The sequence below is a fragment of the Pelophylax lessonae genome (assembly GCF_965119305.1).
Source record: "Pelophylax lessonae genome assembly, chromosome: 1".
NCBI classification, from domain to species: domain Eukaryota; kingdom Metazoa; phylum Chordata; class Amphibia; order Anura; family Ranidae; genus Pelophylax; species Pelophylax lessonae.
In genome coordinates this window covers 370,798,328-370,817,258 of record NC_138768.1, presented here as the reverse complement: position 1 = coordinate 370,817,258, position 18,931 = coordinate 370,798,328, and the positions used below count along the sequence as shown (strand labels likewise).

Genomic DNA, 18,931 nt, shown 5'->3' with positions numbered 1-18,931 from the left:
GGCCAGGGGGAATGGTCCCTACACCTGGAGGGCTTTCAGATGCTGTGTGTGCGATGGGGATCCCCAGACGTGGATCTGCTCGCATCCCGGCAACACCGAAGGGTGGAAAGATTTGGGCAAGCACGCGCGATCCGTTGGCGGCTGCCTCGGATGCGTTGGTGGCCCCTTGGCATCAGTATCGTCTGATGTACGCCTTTCCTCCGATTCAGTTACTATCCCGGTTCCTTTGCAGAATGGTTGGAACCGCACATGGTGTTTCTGGTGGCGCCGGACTGGCCTCGCTGGTCCTGGCACGCCGACGTTGTTCACTTGGCAGTGGTGCCTCCGTGGCGTCTGTCCATGCGGGAAGATCTCCTGTTTCAGGGTCCGATCTGTCATCTTGCTTACGGTCGCTGGCTTACCGGCCTGGCTGTTGAGACCCATGACTTGCAGGACAAGGGTCGATCCTCTGAGGTTATCCCTGCCCTATTCAAGGCTGGAAATTCCTCCTCTGGTAAGATCTATTACTGTACCTGAAAAGCTTTTTTCGCCTGGTGTGAGTCCAGGGGGTTCTCCCCTCGTTTTTACTCGGTGTCGAGAATCTTGGCTTTCCTCCAGTCTGGAGTGGATCAGCGCCTGGCGCTGGCCACGATAATGGGTCAGGTGTCTGCCCTGGCTATCCTTTTCCTACGCCCTGTGGCGTCTAATTCCTTGGTCCGCACCTTCATTCAAGGTGTGCGACACTTGGCTCCTCCCAGGAAGGAGCCTTTACCTCCATGGGACTTGAACTTGGTTCTGTCCGTGTTGCAGCGTGCTTCCTTTGAAAATATCAGTTGGCTTTGCCTCTGTTGTCGAAGAAGGTCGCCTTTTTGGGGGCGATCACTTCGGCTCGCAGAGTGTCGGAGCTGGCGGCGTTGTCTTGCCGCTCCCCTTATTTGATCCATAAGGATAAGGTGGTGTTGAGAACACTCCCGTCCTTTCTTCCCAAGGTGGTCACTGAATTTCACCTTAATGAGGAAATTGTCCTGCCTTCGCTTTGCACGAAGCCTAAGCATCCGAAGGAGATTGCTTTGCATTCTTTGGATGTTGTCCGGGCGATCGGGGTTTACCTGTCGTCTACAGAATCCTTTCGTAAAACGGATTCCCTGTTTTGTTCTTCCTGAGGGATCTCGGAAGGGCATGACTGCGTCCGCAGCAACTATTGCCAAATGGATCAGACAGACCATTGAGCAGGCTTATGCTTTGAAGGAACGGGTTCCACCCTTCCCTGTTAAGGCACACTCTACTAGATCTGTGAGTACGTCCTGGGCTTGTTGGCATCGGGCCTCGGTGGCCCAGGTGTGCAAGGCTGCGACTTGGTCGTCGGTGCACACTTTCTCCAATTTCTACAAAGTAGATGTTCTGGCATCGGCTGATGCTTCCTTTGGCCGCAAAGTTCTCAGTGCGGCAGTGCCATGAAGGACCCTTGTTTTTTTATGGGTCCCTGGCTGTTGGTGTTTGCTTTCCTGGGCTGTTGCTCCTGTTGAGCATTGTTTTTTTCTGTTGCCCAGAGGGTTCTCTTACAGTGCATGTGAGATTCCTTTCTCTGATGTGGGTACTGCGTTGCCTTGTTCTACGGTTGCGTCTCCCACCCCTCATGTCTATACTGCTTTGGGACATCCCATCAGTGATGACTTAGAGGAGGCGGCGACTGTCGGAGGACGTAAGAGAAAACAGAATTTTTGTAAAATCTTACCTGTAAAATTCCTTTCTCTGAGTCCTCCGACAGTCGCCGCCCCCGCCCCTCTATTGGGGTTCTTGTTACTTACTGCTATGCTACCAAACTGAGTTGGGAGTGGTCACTGCAGGGGGGTATTGACCAGATGGGACAGCCCCCAGGGGTGTATACATGCAAATGCCTTTTGTTTTTAACTAAGTCTATGCCTAGCTACTCCTGCGGAGCAGATGACAATACCCAACAGTGATGACTTAGAGGAGGCGGTGACTGTCGGAGGACTCAGAGAAAGGAATTTTACAGGTAAGATTTTACAAAAATTCAGTTTTTTTTTTTTAGAGGGAGGGGTAGTGTGTGTCCCTAGGGGCGTGCTTTTAACTGTGATTGGCTGGGGCTTGAGCTGTAGGAACAGTGGTCAACGGTCCTACATAGTAGAACCGTATGATCACTATTCCTACACAGGGGAGAATGACAGGCGGCTTGTTTACATTAGCCGCCTGCCTTTCTCCCGCTGTCACGGACGATTGTGAGTGTCCGGCGGACATCGGGTCCGCCGGGCACACGCGCGGGGGGGTCCGTGACCGAGCGGGAGCGCGCCTCCGGCGGCTCGCGCTCGCTCCCCAGAGCCTCACAGGCTAGTGACGTACCCATACGTCACTTTGCCTGTGAGGGGCTGACCGCCGCAGTATATGTACTTGCGGCGGTCGGCAAGTGGTTAAAGAATCTCTAAAAATTATAAACTATTTCTTTGAAATAAAAGAGCCCAAAGCTTTGAGGACTTTGATTTAAACCATCTGGTCCTCTTGCTTCATTCACCTTTATTTTGTCTAAATAATTATGGACATTACAGTTTTGAGCCAATGGGGCTTTTTTGGCACTTTGTCAATACGAAGTCCTTTGAACATTTACCCAGGGTGTCTTTTTAATTATTTTTATTTTTTTGGCATGTGCAAGGACTCCTGCAGCCTTCTGGTGGCATAAACAGGCATTCCAGCATGTCAGGAGTAAATTACATTGGTGCCAGTTTTACTTGTGCTGCTGGAGGGTGCCTGGTGCGGTGCTGTTGCGCGCGCTTCACTCAGGCTCATGACTCGTCATCACTTACACTTTCTGCTCTAATTGCATGTGAATGGGTGGCTACAATGGAGAATGTTGAAAGAGCAGAATTAATTTATAGACATAGGCACAAAGCAATTGACTACAGATGGGGATATCTGAAATCATTGTAAGGTATCTGTGGGGACTAAAAATACACAGCATTTTAAGGAAAGAGAATAAAACAATTGAAAATTAAAACATGAAGCATGTATGTAATTTTTGTTTTTTACTTTAGTTACACTTGAGGAATTGTTGCTATTCTGCAGTCCCCTGGACATTTTGGGGGTGGGATTCGAGACCCTGTATTGACCACCACTGATGTAGAATATACAGCTTATGCGCTTAGAACGGGATTTGAATCATTTGCACTATTGTAGGGGATTTATTCTTTCTCCTTCTTGTCTCTCAAATGCGTCTTAAGTTGTTGTTATTTTATTTATTTATTGAAATAACATGGTAGTAACATTTTGTTTTTTACTTTTCATGGCAGCCTTTGGGGTAGTTTTACCCAAGAGTGGGAGGGGACTTACACAGGAGGCTTCTGGAAAGGGTGGCATTGTGGATTTTTAAACTATTGCAGAATGCCTCATGGGTTGAATTTTAGGTGAGACATTAAAGGGGAAGTATGGCCAAAGCTCTTTTGGCCATACATCCCCTGTGGATCACAGGAGTGCATATGGTTCTGCACTCTTGTGACCCAGATTCAGCTGACAGCAGGCTAAAGTCTTCTGTCTGCTGACGTCACAGAGACGGTCCATGCTCTGCAGGGATCCTGACGTCAGGATCTGCTCAGATGACTGACCGGCAACTGGCTCAGCGTCTCAGTGTGCGGCTGAGAGCATGAGCAAGCTTCTTCTGCCCCCTCTGCAGCCCAGCGGTCTAGTGAGTACTGGAGAGGCAGAGCACATAGCGGTGACAGTCACTGCTCTGTGCTCAGAGCGGACCTGAGAACTGAGCGATCAGTAATCCACTATTTTGTGATAACCACTTGCTGGCAGGACGTTTATATATGTACAGTACATTGGTCAGCTATTGGTAATGTTTTAAATGAGAACTATCTGTATTGTGTTAACAGCAGCTAAATTGATTTTCTCTTCCCTTTTAAAAATGGATTTAAAAAAACTGTTGCTGGTTGGTTTCACCAATTGAATGGATATGGTTAGCACAAACCATGTGTTTTTCAGTCATGAGTTTTTGTGTGCCCAAGGAGGCAAGCTGAGTGCAAAGGCCCGTTAATCCTGTGGCTTCACAGCTGCAGGTAGTTCCCATTTTTGACCTACCAAGTTTTGTTCCACACTGTGTCTATGTTAAGGTGGCCATCTTGGTATAGCTATAGGGCTTTGCTTCCTGTCATCACAGCAGCCTAATAATGACTGGCGATCGGAAGACTGGTAGGCTTTTGATCAAGAAACAGCAGGTGAGGTAGATAAAGCAAAAATAGATTTGAAGAATGATGTAGGAGCACGGAGATCTTGCACTGCAGGTCCTCAAGTAGTTTCCTCTTGAACAGGCACACAGGAGAACAGTGAGCAAAAGTAATGTCCCCAATCTAGTGGGACTAGCAGTCAGAGGCAACCCTGTCTTGGATGATCTCATGCTACAGACTAGAAGGGCCCTGGGCACAGTCACGTCAGGAAGTGCACTGATATTTTTTTAGGATGAAATCAAGGCAACAGGGTACTGCTTAATCAAAATGACCCTCTCTATAAATTCCGTATGAAAGCACAAATCTTCACATTGTGTGTGTGTGTGTATAGGTCAAGTTTAATCTCTTGTTTATATAATCGGTGTGTTTCTTTACTGCCCTAATCCCTTGTTAATGATGGTGTTGTACACATGATGGCATACCATGTTATTATGCATATTTATCACTTTCATTTGTTAATATTAAGACTACATTCTTTACTAATAAGCCTCTGCTGGGGCAAAGAAACAGTAAGTAGCTTCAGCTGCCAGCATGTTAATGCCTTTGTTAACAATTCTGCTTTCTTACAACGAGATGAGAATTGTAAATTCCTACCTGTCTGGATGTATAATGAACATATGTTAAAATATACCTTCTTAGTTCATTGATATTACAATAATGACATTTGGATGGCTATAGTTAGAGCCTGATTGTGCAGAAACCTGGGTTGTTCCAAATCTGTGATTTTCAAATGTCCACTTCAGTAAAAGCCATTGTATTGTTTCCTTTTACAACTTTTTTTTCCTCTTAGTGAAAACTGGCAGCATGCTTTCTTCAGTTTGCATGGAACCTTGTTCTCTTTGCATGTGATGTTGTTACACCTTAACCTGCAAACGTCATGATTATTTTTTTTACTAAATAAGCCTTTTCTTGTTTTTCAGGCCTTCCAGTCTCTTCCGAATACTCTGGATGAAATAGATGCTGCACTTAATGATGAGCGGTCCAGAGCCTCTTGCTTCATGGGCTTAAATGCTTCTGTATGTTGTCTAGTTTTTCTGATAGTACTTAACCCTCCCACGCTGTATTAAAGCTCAGTAATAATAAGCTAGGCAGCAGGAACAATATGTTTGAAATGCCAGAATTTGAATCTATTAGAATTTTAAGTAGAGCCTTTAAGAAAGAACAGAACATAATGTTCTCTTGCACCAAAAAAATACTGTGCTTAACCTGGCAACTGTTGTTTATGTTGCCATGTGTCATTTCATCTTGCATTGAGTTCTAAAACACAGACCATAAAGCACTATAAGCAATGTGTTGTGAGAAGTATTTTAATGTTTCCTTTGTTTAGTAGTCCTTGTCTAAATTATTTTTAATTCTTCATTTCAAAAGGTTGTGGAAGACTACACTAGACGAACTCGAGAAATAGAAGTTAAGACTAAGGAGCTCGACCAAAAGAAGAAAGAGCTGGAAGACTACAGGCAAAACATTTCAAAGGTAGAATCCCACAATGTACACTGCAGTTATTAAGAGTAATGCTGCAATTGCTTGGCGGTGTAAGCAAAGATTGATGATATTCTAATGTAAATGTTTGTTTAAACATACATAATCAGTCTCTTTAGTAATATTAGACAAAGGGGTTGGTTTACTTAAACAGGAGAGTGCAAAATCTGGTGCAGCTCTGCTTCGAATCCAATCAGCTTTCCAGGTTTTTATTGTCAAAGCTTAATTGAACAAGCTGAAGTTAGGAGCTGATTGGTTATCCTGCAGAGATTTTGCACTCTCAAGTTTTAGTAAATCAACCCCAATGTGTTTCTTGAAAATCTTTTCTAATGAACGGGAACTGTGTGACCACATTTTGTTTAACTTGTATTTGCAATCCTTCTACCTCTGAAGCAACAAAAAAAGAGGAATCTCTAACAATGTATAACTTGGGTAAACTGTTTCTGGCATTTAGATATATACATTTGTAAGTCTACTTGAAGCTGCATTACTATGGCACATCCGCAATGTTCATTTACAAGCTCTAAAATATATGAGCTTCCAACAATGGACATAAGTATTAATGACAAAGTATTGAGAAAATCTGAGAGCAGGTTTATCTTGGAGGTAGCCCCATTATCCTGAAAGGTAAAGTAGTACACCAAAAACACAGACATGCTAAAGACTTCCAGTGTGTGTCTGCCTGCTGTGTGTGGGTGGTTCACTGATGATGCAAATTGACTATTATAAAAGATGAGGGTTAATTACACATAAGCCTAAAATACTGTATATTTGACAAATTACACTGAAAGAATAAGGATTACTGCTACATGCTTAGACTTGGAGTTTTATTTGTAGGTTTAGATTCATTATATATTTGTTGTGTATTTTATACCCATATGGCATGAAAATTATATACTTGATAGTGAATGGCTTGTAGAGCCGGTTGTAGAAAGTTAGGTTAATTTTTTTTTTTTTAAAACCCAGGAAACATATTGGTTCTTTATTTTTCTTTCTCCTCTTTATGTCTAATAGCAAAGTGCATTTTGTGTTTTTGTTTTTTGAAAGATTTACGTTCTGTGCTTGCCTTAAATGGTATCTAAGCCCCAAAATGTTATATATTGCAGCTTCGCATTCCTTCAGTGTAGTCGCTGCATTTGTTTCCTTTTTCAGACTAAAAACATTTTTTATCAAGTACAGAAAATTGATTTTCTTGACAGAATTTCAGTAACCATGTCACACCCTGTTAGCTGAAAAGAGCAAAAAATCCTGTTATCTTTCTTATGTAATCTAGTAGACCTGTCAACCCACCAGATAATGAACAAAGGCAACATGTTTGAGGTCCAGACTGTATAACAACCATGGCTCACTCCAAATATATAGTAGGTAAAGAAGTGTAGACATGATGGGCCAGGAAGTAGGTAATTCACAAGATTTATGAAAACAAGTACCCTTTTCCGAAAAAAGTGTACTCCCCGCGCCTAGGAGTTAATTTTGTTGGATATAAATATATAAATAAGTGAAAAATTGTGTAAAATTATAAGATATAGCAGCAGCAGTAGTATAAAATGGTAGGAATGAAAGAAATAGTCCTAAAAATAGGGCTATCTACGGCGCTTGCTAAAATATATAAAACATAAATCTGTGCAATAATAATACATAAATTCGTAAATTCACAATAAAAGTACAAGTGTGCAAACTATTTGTGCCAATCAATCGTCCAATATTATCAAATCCGTGTATAAATTAATACATAAAATTTTATGAATAAAAGTCCATCTTGTATATAAAAATAATCAAAATATAAATCTATGAAAAAATATTAAGTAAAATATCCGTGAAAATTCCTTTTCTCAGAAGATGTGCAAATGCTCTTTCAAAAATATAAATAGTGACTGGTAAAGTGCAGGTGCTTGAAGCCTTCCTCCCGGTGCAGTAAATTTATAAGATGGGTAACTTACCAAATGGAGTGGGTCTCACATATCTTATAATATTGAGACCAATCAAGCTTAATGGCAAGTTCCCTTTGAGATCCTCCTATGCCGCTGGCGGTTTTTCCTCCTCACCGTTCCATAAAGCAGCTCAGGTTGTTATAAATGGAAAGAAGATAAAAACTCCAGATAGTGTGATATTGTAAATTCAAGGTTTATTCCCAAAATAGCAAAGTCTAACAACGATTCAGCAAGTTCCTGCAAGGATCTATTATGCTGATGTCCGTGACATTCAATACGACCATGCAGAGTGGCGAGCGGAGGTAAATCCGGCTTGCTTTCCAACGGTGAGTCACGTTGTGCGGTCCATGTACTGACGCGTTTCGTCACATCCGGTGACGTTCTCAAAGGCTGTCTAGGACTATTTCTTTCAATTCACAAGATTACAAGGTAAAATAGATGTGAAGAAGTCTGAAAAATTGACCAGCTTACAAAAAGGAGCGGTCATATGACGTCCTCCCCAGAATGCACCTTGCTGTGGCGCAACATGTTACCTGCTGTGGCCACCGGACACAGCGGGTGACAGATCAGTGTGCTGACTCACTTGCTGGTACCATGTGATTGCTGTGACCAATCACAGCAGATCACTTGACAATTGTACACAATGGATGGCTTCCATTCATGCCATTCATTGTATACTATTGTGTTGATCTCTGATTGGTCACAGTGATCACATGGTACAGACAGGGCCAATCAAAGTCCATCTGTATCATGTGATTAGCTGTGGCCGATCACAGCTAACCACAATAGTAAACACTGAATGATTAAATTTTCAGTAAAAATGGTTGTTTATACCAGTCAGTGTCCCTTATCACTGCCACGTTTTCCAAAAATGTTTACTAAAAACATTGTGACAAAAATGTACAATTTTAAGAAATTTGCCATTCCTATTACTAAATACATTGGACTTTCTGCTTTCCAAAAAGGTATAGTTTGTGGGGTATTTGTACTGTCCTGGCATTTTATGGCCTTAAGAAATTAGATAAGCCATTAGATATATACCATAGTTTGTGGACTTTCCTACAGACTAAATGATAAAAACTGATTTAGGTTTTTTTCACCAAAGAACTGTAGCGGTATACATTTTGGCCTAAATTTTTGAAGAACAATTATTTGAAAAATTTTATAACAGAAACAAAGAAAAGAACGTTTTTTTTATTTTTAAATTGTAATTTTTAAAATTTATTTAGCAAAAAATAAAAAACCCAGTGATGATTAAATACAACCAAAGGAAAGCTCTATTTGTGTGAGAAAATTATACAAAATTCACATGGGTACAGCATTGCAGGAGCACACATTTATTATTCAAAGTGTGACCGTGCTGAAAGCTGAAAACTGACCTGGGCAGTGTCCGGTATTGAAATGGTTAATCCTCTTTAAGTGTGCTGTGTAAATGGAAACGCATAACAAACTTTTATAGTAGAGGTTTCTCAGATTTGGCTGTAAAAGTGGAAAAACACTTAAGTGCATGCATACAGTCCTAGTTTGCTAACCTCTTCATACCTGTATGTCGTTTCGTGCAATAGCCAGTTGGGGTGCGCGTGCTGATTGGCCAGAGGGGGAACAAATCAGGATGCGATGTCCGCCGGGCCATCCGCGATCGCTCCCCAGAGAGACAGAACGGCGGTCTGCCTATGTAAACAAGCAGATCGCCGTTCTGTCACAGATGAACACCGGGATCTTGTGTTCCTGCTATTCAGGAACACCTATCTCTATGTTCATCTAGTGGGTCCACCCTCCACACAGTTAGAAAACACTCCCTAGGGCAGGGATATGCAAACTGTGGCCCTCCAGATGTTGCAAGTCCCATGAGGCATATCAAGACTCTGACAGCCACAAGCATGACACCCAGAGGGAAAAGCATGATGGGACTTGTAGTTTTGCAACAGCTGAAGGGCCACAGTTTGCTTATCCCTGCCCTAGGGACACGCCTTACCCTTTGATCGTCCCTGGTGTTAACCCCTTCCCTGCCAGTGTCAGTACAGTAAGAGTGCATATTTTTAGCAGGGATTACTGTAGTAATGTCACTGGTCCCCCCAAAAGTGTCAGGTGTCCGATCTGTCCACCGCAATGTTGCAGTCCCGCTAAAAATCGCTGACCGCAGCCATTACTATTAAATAAATAAAAATGCCATAAATGTATCTCCAAGTTTGTAGACTGGATATCTTTTGCGCAAACCAATCAATATACATTTATTGAGATTTTTTTTTACCAAATATATGTGACAATACATATTGGGCTAAAATGATGAAAAAATTTTATTTATTTTATTTATTTATTTTATTGGCTGTGTTTAATAGCAGAAAGTAAAAAAAAAAATGTTGTTCTTTTTGTTTATAGCGCAAAAAATAAAAACCGCAAAGGTGATCAAGTACCACCAAAAGAAAGCTCTATTTGTGGGAAAAAAAGACATAGTTTTATTTGGGTACAGCGTCGCATGATCGCGCAATTGCCAGTTAAAGTAACGCAGTGCCATATCGCAAAAAATGGCCTGGTCATTAAGGGGGTAAAACCTTCCGGTCCAGAAATGGTTAAGCATGTGGCTGCATATGTCAGCATGCACAGGAAGAGAACAAGTAAATTCAGGGTTTATATGCATGCTAACGTATGGATTGTGTTGGATGCAATAAATGCAAGGTGTGTACTTTCTAGTGTACCTCCCTTTGTCTACACAACATGGTTATCATCATAATCTGATAGGTCACTCATGTTCTCAATTTACTCTCTATTACACCGGTAATCTTCCAGCAAGTATGTAATTATACCTTTACAGGCGGATGTACAGGTATGTGTGTTCTTGGTGCTCATACACTCTATTGTCAAAAGTATTGGGACGCCCGTCTTTACACTCACGTGAACTTTAATGGCATCCCAGTCTTAGTCCGTAGGGTTCAATATTGAGTAGGCCCACCCTTTGCAGATAGAACAGCTTCAACTCTTCCAGAAGCTTTTTTGTGAGGTCAGGCACTAATGTTGAACGAGAAGGCCTGGCTTGCCGTCTCCGCTCTAATTCATACCAAAGGTGTTCTGTTGGATTGAGGTCAGGACTTTGTGCAGATCAGTCAAGTTCCTCCACCCCAAACTCGCTCATCCATCTCTTTATGGAACTTGCTTTGTGCACTTGTCTAAATCATTTAGTGGAGGGGGGATTATGGTGTGGGGTTGTTTTTAAGCGGTTGGGCTTGACCTCTTAGTTCCAGTAAAGAGAACTCTTAAAGGGTCAACATACCAAGACATTTTGGACAATTTATGCTCCCAGCTTTGTGGGAAAAGTTTGGGGATTGCCCCTTCCTGTTCCAACATGACTTCTCACCAGTACACAAAGCAAGGTCCATAAAGACATGGATGAGCGAGTTTGTGGTGGAGGAACTTGACTAGCCTACATAGAGTCCTGACCTCAATCTGATAGAACACCTTTGGGATGAATTAGAGTGGAGACTGTGAGCCAGGCCTTCTTGTCCAACATCAGTGCCTGACCTCACAAATGCGCTTCTGGAAGAATGGTCAAACATTCACATAGATAGATATACTCCTAAACCTTGTGGACAGCCTTCCCAGAAGAGTTGAAGCTGGTATAGCTGCAAAGGGTGGGCCAACTCAATATTGAACCCTACAGACTAAAACTGGAATGCCATTAAAGTTCATGTGTGTGTAAAGGCAGGCGTCCCAATACTTTTGACAATATAGTGTATGTAGAACGCCCTGTAGTTGACCTACATTTATCGTGGATATGGAAAAAGGTCTGCAGAGAGGCTGTAAAATATACACAGGAGAATCGGTGTGTAAGGGAACACCCATAGAAGTTCCTGAATTTTTACTGGTTTAGTCCACATTTGGGCCAATAAGCTTCAATTTTGTCTGCAGCTGCAAATATGCATTCAATTTTTGAGACTTTCAGAAATCTCTTTTAGAACATTATTTCAATGAAAGTTTATAGCTGTGTGACAAACTAACGTGTTTTTTTTTTCTTTTCCCCCCAGATAAAACAAGACTGGCTCACACCTTTGAAGCACTTAGTGGAGAAAATCAATGAACAGTTCAGCAGCTTCTTCAGTTCCATGCAGTGTGTAGGTGAAGTCGATCTTCACACCGAAAATGAGGTAAAGCTTTTGGCTTAGTAAAAAATGTTACTTAGTATTGTTTTTACCAATAGGTTTTTCTTTATAATCAATAAATACACTATTTTATTGCTGGAGTTTTTAGCACATTTGTATACAAAGAAATGATTTATGGTTATGATTTCACTGCAGGGAAATTCAGCCCTACACTTGGTAGGTAAATGAGATTCCTTTATTGTCTTTTTATTCAATGAGTTCATTAAAGTTTGAAAGCTAGTGATATCTACTATTATACTTAGGGATCAAGCTGGCTTTATGCCCAAGGCCCCTTTCACACTAGCGTACCGATTGGGTCCACCTGTCAGTTTTTTAGACAGACCCGATCGGACCCTCCAGTCTTCACTATAGAGTGGTGGGTGTAAATGGGCATGTGTCTGTTTACACCCGCTGACATCCAAATCAATCCACTAAAAACAGACAGATGGGGATACGTTCCCCATCCGTCCCGTGGATAAGCTGGCAGTCGGGTGTAAACAGACAGGCAGTCTTTTTACATCCAAGCATCCAAAGAGGAGAGGGGGTTGTGTCTGTATAAGCAGAGGGAATACGGACCAGCCATCCGCTTGCCTAGCGGAGAGATTCCCCACTGAGCAGGTGGACTCCACCAGAGCCCATCCCGCGTGGAAGGGGCCTAACAAGTCGACTGCCATAAAGCTACGTTGATTGTAAATATGCAACCACGTACAGATAACTTAGGGCAGAGAGTTTTGCTATCATTGGACGCTACCAAGGCTTTTGACAGCATTGAGTGGCCATATTTTTGGACGGTGCTATCAAAGTTCAGGTTCAGGGAAAGGTTTATCTCCTAGGTTAAGCTACTCTATAGCTTCTCGAAGGCAGTTATTAGGGAAGCTAGAATGATTTATATCCTGTTTGAGCTCAGATGGGCACTAGACAGGGGTGGCTATTGTCCGCTCTCCTTTTTGCCTATGCTATTGAGCCACTGGCTGCCAGGATCAGATCCAATCCAAAAATGATTCTCTTCCGTTGTGGATTTCTGCATGATAACATCATGCTCTATGCTAATGATACTTTGATAATGTTAGGAGATACTACCTCCTCCTTACATAAGCAATGTTCACTAACCATTTATGGTTTATTTGGGGCTGACTATAAATTGGTCCAAATCAGTCTTGATGTTATTGGATGATATGGAGCAACCAGTGGCCCAATCCTGTCACTACCTCTTTTAAATAATTAGGGATTCCAATTATCCCATCCCTAATCAACTTCTGCCACCTAAACATAACTCCATTACTTACCAGTTTCCAGAGTAAAGTTAAAATCTGGAATAAGTTATGTCCATCTCTTAAACAGCCTAATTTAGATGATACTTATGCCCCAACTTTTATATTTTCCACACAAAACACCAGTGATTATACTTCTAAAAATCTTCAGGATTGTCATGTCAATCTTCCTAACCTTGTTGTGGCAAATGCGCGTGTCCTGTTTAAAAAAAAAAAAAAAAAGATATGGAATAAAGCTAAATGGCTTCAACGGGTATCAGGCTTCACCCTCTACAGTCCTATTGGGCACAATAATATGTATATGGAATTGGTCAGTTGCACTACAGCGCTAAATGGATAACCTAAGGGAGTCGCACACTTTCATCATATCTTTTCTGGTTGCTCACTCCTTTCCTTTTCAGATTCATGCTCTGAATTCTCTCTCCCCTAACATATGCATTTTCTTTACTTGCAGCTTTAGCATGCATGGCAGGCCCAGGGTTCATTGACAGACTTGATGCTGTGTCCTACCCTAATTTTTAATTTTATGCATAGTACTAATACTTTTGAGATCCTTATTTTCCACTTTTACTCCCATTTGCTGGGAGCTTTTCTTTATGATTTCCCATCTAATGCGATAAAACACTGGGAGAAAGATGTAGGCCTTTTAGAAGGGGACCAGTTGGAAGCGGCCAGACTGTTCAGCAGTGCACTCTCAATGTTACAGATAGTGCTACGGTCTCAGTATACTCCCACTATATTATTTGGCCACTTCTCGTCCGGCCTATAGACAAATGACGGCCGGGCTGTGGCTTTCCAATCCTGGCTAGACATTATATCACGTCCTGTCAGGAAGCGCCGATTGTGCGGCTGTGCTGAATCGCCACAGGTCACATGACAGTTGTAAACAATGGATGGCTTCTTTTCATGCCATCAATTCTGTACGATTGTGTTGCTAGCTGTGATTGGTCAATTTGATCACATGGTATAGAAAAGCCCAATCACAGCCCATCTGTATGTGTGATGAGCTTTGACCAATCACAGCTAATAACAACACAGACTGAATGATTCAGTATTATTCGTTTGCTTATAGAAATGTAATGCACTGCTATAGGCAAACATAAGAGTTACTATGGTAACATTATATTACTCTAGTCACAGTGTATTAAAAAATTGTAAAAAAAGAATAACAAAATATAATAATACATTTTAAAAAAAATAACACATTTTTTAATATATTCATACTGTCACCAGTCAGTGTACCTGATCACCGCAAAATCACTTATATGATGACACTGTACTGCACTGGTGACGGTATGTAAACAAAAAAAAAAAAAGTGAAACATTTTTTTTAGAATTTCTTTATTTTCCAAAAAATGATGACAAAAAAATACAACTTCAAAAAACTTACTGTGTCTCTTACTAATAACCCTGAAAATAAGTAATTTGGGGGATATTTCTACTGTCCAGGCATTTTAGGGCCTCAAGAAATGAGATCCGTCAGTACAGTAATTTTCAGGTATATACTATAGCTTGTGGAGACTAACTTTCACATAGACTAAATAATCTACACTGGTTTGGGTTATTTTCACCAAAGAAATGTAGCAGAATACATTTTGGGCTAAATTTATGAAGAATTTTTTTTTTTGTTTTGCTTAGCAAACCATAAAATAAAAAAAAAAAACAGTGGTGAATAAATACCACCAAAATAAACCTCTATTTGTGTGAATAAGATGTTAAAAACATAGTTTGGGTACAGTGTTGCATGACCGCGCAATTGTCATTCAAATTGCCAAAGCACTGAAAGCTGAAAATTAGCTTGGGCAGGAAGGGGGTAAAAGTGCCTGGTATTGAAGTGGTTAACATGGGTTTAATTGATGATTAAAGGTGTGGCAGATGTCACAGAGGTCATGGGGACCCTGAATAGTATTCATACCTCCTTTGAAATTTTCCACATTTTGTCATGTTACAACCAAAAAAGTAAATGTATTTTATGGGAATTTTATATGATAGACCAACACAAAGTGGCACATAATTGTGAAGTGGAAGGAAAATGATAAATTATTTTCAAAATGTTTTACAAATAAATATGTGAAAAGTGTGGTGTGCATTTGTATTCAGCCCCCTGAGTCAATACTTAGTAGAACCACCTGTTGTAATGGATGCTGTTATCAGATCCCTGTCCTTCTCACTAACTTGTGACCAAGCACCAGCCAATCTCACACCATGCTGTCACTTACTTAACAATGCCAATCTCTGCTGCACCTTGCACAAAGATTTTCCAGCTCGAAGGACCACAATCTAGGTGCCAGCAGCCTGAGAGCAATTGTCACTGGGCTAACTAAGCATTTAACCCTTTAAATGCCACCACCATCGTTTGGTCCAAGCAGGAGGAAGCTTTTAATTCTAGCAATACAAATTATGATTTTAGAATAATCATCTGTAACACAGACTCAACACAGACCGGAATGTTCATAGGATTTATTCTATACAGTAGCACTCTTCAAGAGACAGGTTCTTTTTTAGTTTGCATTAAGAGCTTAGGGACAAGGTCAACACTTTTCAAAATAAGGTTTTAATAATGAAAAGATCAAAGTTGCTGCAAATAAAATATTTACAGAAAAAAGGTGTTTCAAAGAAATAGAGACATAATTCAGCAATAGCAAAATAAGGTAGAATTGAGGAGGAAGAATACTTGCAGTCAATGTCCCGGGTGTTATCAGAGTTCAGTCGATGAGCCAGGTGTTATCGGTACTCAAACTTGACAGATGTTCCTGCTTTGATGGTACCATGAGAACTCCCCACTGGTTAGGCATCTCCCTTTTTCTCTGGAATCAAAGGGGTGTTGACAGATTCCCCTGACCAATAAAACAGAGGATCCTTGTGCTGTCCTGCTGTTTATCACAATATCAGGTCCCTTCTTTGCACACAGTTTTATACCGCTGTTCATATCTTGCAATATGTACCCGTTGCATTCTTGAAACTGATAGGTAATTGTTAAGCATTTAGTTTCGCGTCCAGGAATATCTAAACCCAGGGTAGCTCAGATAAACTTGTCACCCAGGCAGTATCTGACAGCTATCTTCCCTTCTATATGTGCTAGTGTGGTCATGACCTTATTTCGTTCAGTACAACATTTCTCATTCAAATATATACTTATTATTAATGCGTCATGTTCCTGTCTGAGTTTAGGAATTATGTGTGGATTTGGTAGGTTTTGAATTGATTGCCTTTAACGATCCCCATTAGTTCTGGGTATCCTTTAGTGATTTGGTCATGGTTTTACGATAGGCCTGGACAGCAGAAACAGACATCCTGCCAGGACTCAATTAGCTTTTTACAGCTCTGCACAGGCCTAAGCGCTAGTTTCTGATGTCTCTGAGTTGAGATGACAACTCTTTTGAAGTGTAAAACCTATGCATTCCATGAATTAAAGGAGGCGGGAGGGGGTAATATCTCTGCGGCAAGGTGTAACTGTTCTGCAAGACTGTCATGGCTTACCTATGATAACTGAACAACATGGCGGCTTGCTATAGCTTTTCATGTATCCAGTACGTGATATCATTACACCACCTTTCGATGCAATTACAGCTGCAAGTTTTTTTGGGCATGTCTATACCTGCTTTGCACATCTAGATAGTTCTAGTGAAATGTTTGCCCATTTTTCTATACAAAATAGATCAAGCCCTGTCATATTGGATGGAGAGCGTCTGTGAACAGCAATTTTCAAGTCTTTCCACAGTTTCTCAATTGGATTTAGGTCTGGACTTTGACTGTGCCAGTCTAACACATGAATATGCTTTGATCTAAACCGTTCCATTGTAGCTCTGGCTGTATGCTTAGGGTCATTGTCCTGCTGGAAGGTGAACCTCCACCCCAGCCTCAAGTCTTTTGCAGACTCTTAACAGGTTTTCTTCTAAGATTGCCCTGTATTCCTACAACATGATGCTGCCACCACCATGTTTCAAGTCCAATTTTGGTCTCATATGGCCAGAGCTCCTTCTTCCACACGTTTGCTGTGTCCGCCACATAGCTTCTTGCAAACAGGACTTCTTATGGCTCGCTTTCAACAATGGCTTTCTTCTTGCCACTCTTCCATAAAGGCCAAATTTCTGGAGTGCACACCTAATAGTTGTCTTGTGGACAGATTCTCCTATCTGAGCTGTGGATCTCTGCAGATCCTCCAGAGTTACCATGGGCCTCTTTACTGCTTCTCTGATTAAATGCTCTCCTTGCCCAACCTGTCAAATAAGGCCATGTCTTGGTAGGTTTGCAGTTGTGCCATACTCTTTCCATTTTCGGATGATAGATTTAACAGTGCTCCGTGAGCTGTTCAAAGCTTGGGATATTTTTTTTATAACCTAAACCTGCTTTAAACTTCTCCACAACTTTATCCTTGACCTGTTTGGTGTGTTTCTTGGCCTTCATGATGCTGTTTGTTCATTAGGGTTCTCTAACAAACCTCTGAGGGCTTCACAGAACAGCTCTATTTATACTGAGATTAAATTACATACAGGTGGACTCTATTTACTAATCAGGTTTTAGTTAGGGGTATCAAAGTAAAGCGGGCTGAAAATAAACACACGCCACACTTTTCACATACATTTTTTTTTATTTGTAAACATTTTTGAAAACCATTCATTATCATTTTCCTTACACTTTACAATTCTGTGCCATTTTGTGTTGGTGTATCACATAAAATCTCAATAAATTACATTTACGTTTTTGGTTGTAACATGACAAAATGTGGAAAATGTCAAGGGGTATGAATACTTTTTTAAGGCTCTGTATATTTTCTCTGGCGATGCCCCAAACAACACATATACTGGACAGTGGTGGAGGATAGTGTTCCAAACTACTATTTAGGTAGATCCAAAGCAGTGCCCATTAGGCATCTTAGAACCCCCTTCCTGTGCAAGAGTTGACTGAAGGAGCTATTTCTAGGGCATTGTTCCTAGTGCCCAAACTTATTTTGCTTCCCTGGAAGTCGAAGACCCTTTCCACTAGGGATGCACCGAAATGAAATTCTTGGCCGAAGCCGAATAATAATGAAATGCTTGGCCGAAGGCCGAATACCGAACGCGGTGTTTCGCATTTTTTCCATTTATTTTGCCAATTTTTAGGGGGCACGCTGATGGGCACATTTTATGTTAGGGGGCACGCTGATGGGCACATTTTATGTTAGGGGGCACTCTGATGGGCAAAACAAAACCTTTAAATCAGCGTTGCTCTTAACATAAAATATGCCCATTAGCGTGCCCCTTAAAATAAAATATGCCCATCAGAGTGCCCCTTAACATAAAATATGCTCATCAGAGTGCCCCTTAACATAAAATATGCTCATCAGCATGTCCCTTAGCATAAAATAAGGGGCACGCTGATGGCCACATTTTATGTCAAGGGAGCACTCTGTTGGGCACATTTTTTTTTTTTTTTTTTTTTTTTTTTTTAAGGGGCACTTTATAGGGCACTCTAATGTAATGAGCATGGCAAGTGGCAACAACATATGGCAGTCTGCACACTAATGCTTGTGCAGCTGCCAGCTACCGTACTCTCCCCCAAATGTGCTCAGCTCCACATCACATACCTGAACTGCAGCCAGAGCCAAAAGCCGCGAACAGGGGGGTGGGGCGTGGACCTAGTGTGAAGGAGCCGCAGTCAGGAGCAGGGGGTGGGACGTGCGTGTGACGTCACACCCCCTACTCGCGGCCGGACAGGACACCGGCGGCGTGTGAGAAGGGAGCCGCGAGCCGCAATGAGGAAGGTGAGCGGTCAGGGCGGAAGCTGACATTGTTCGGCTCAAAATTATTCGGCCTTTTGACTTATTTGGCTGAACGCCGAAAGTGCTATTTTCTCTATTTTCGGCCGAATAATGTTCGGCCGCCGAATATTCGGTGCATCCCTACTTTCCACGGTTAAAA

The 18,931-nt window shown here is 41.6% G+C and overlaps 1 protein-coding gene across 1 annotated transcript in view; it reads left to right on the top strand.

Moving 5' to 3' along the window:
- The window catches only part of SMC5 (structural maintenance of chromosomes 5), a 193,865-nt gene that overhangs the window by 145,785 nt on the left and 29,149 nt on the right, over positions 1-18,931 (top strand). Inside the window, exons 19-21 of the mRNA XM_082243764.1 lie at positions 5,138-5,233; positions 5,586-5,690; positions 11,647-11,766. Coding sequence (XP_082099890.1) covers positions 5,138-5,233; positions 5,586-5,690; positions 11,647-11,766 — 321 coding nt within the window. The remainder of the gene's footprint in view (positions 1-5,137; positions 5,234-5,585; positions 5,691-11,646; positions 11,767-18,931) is intronic.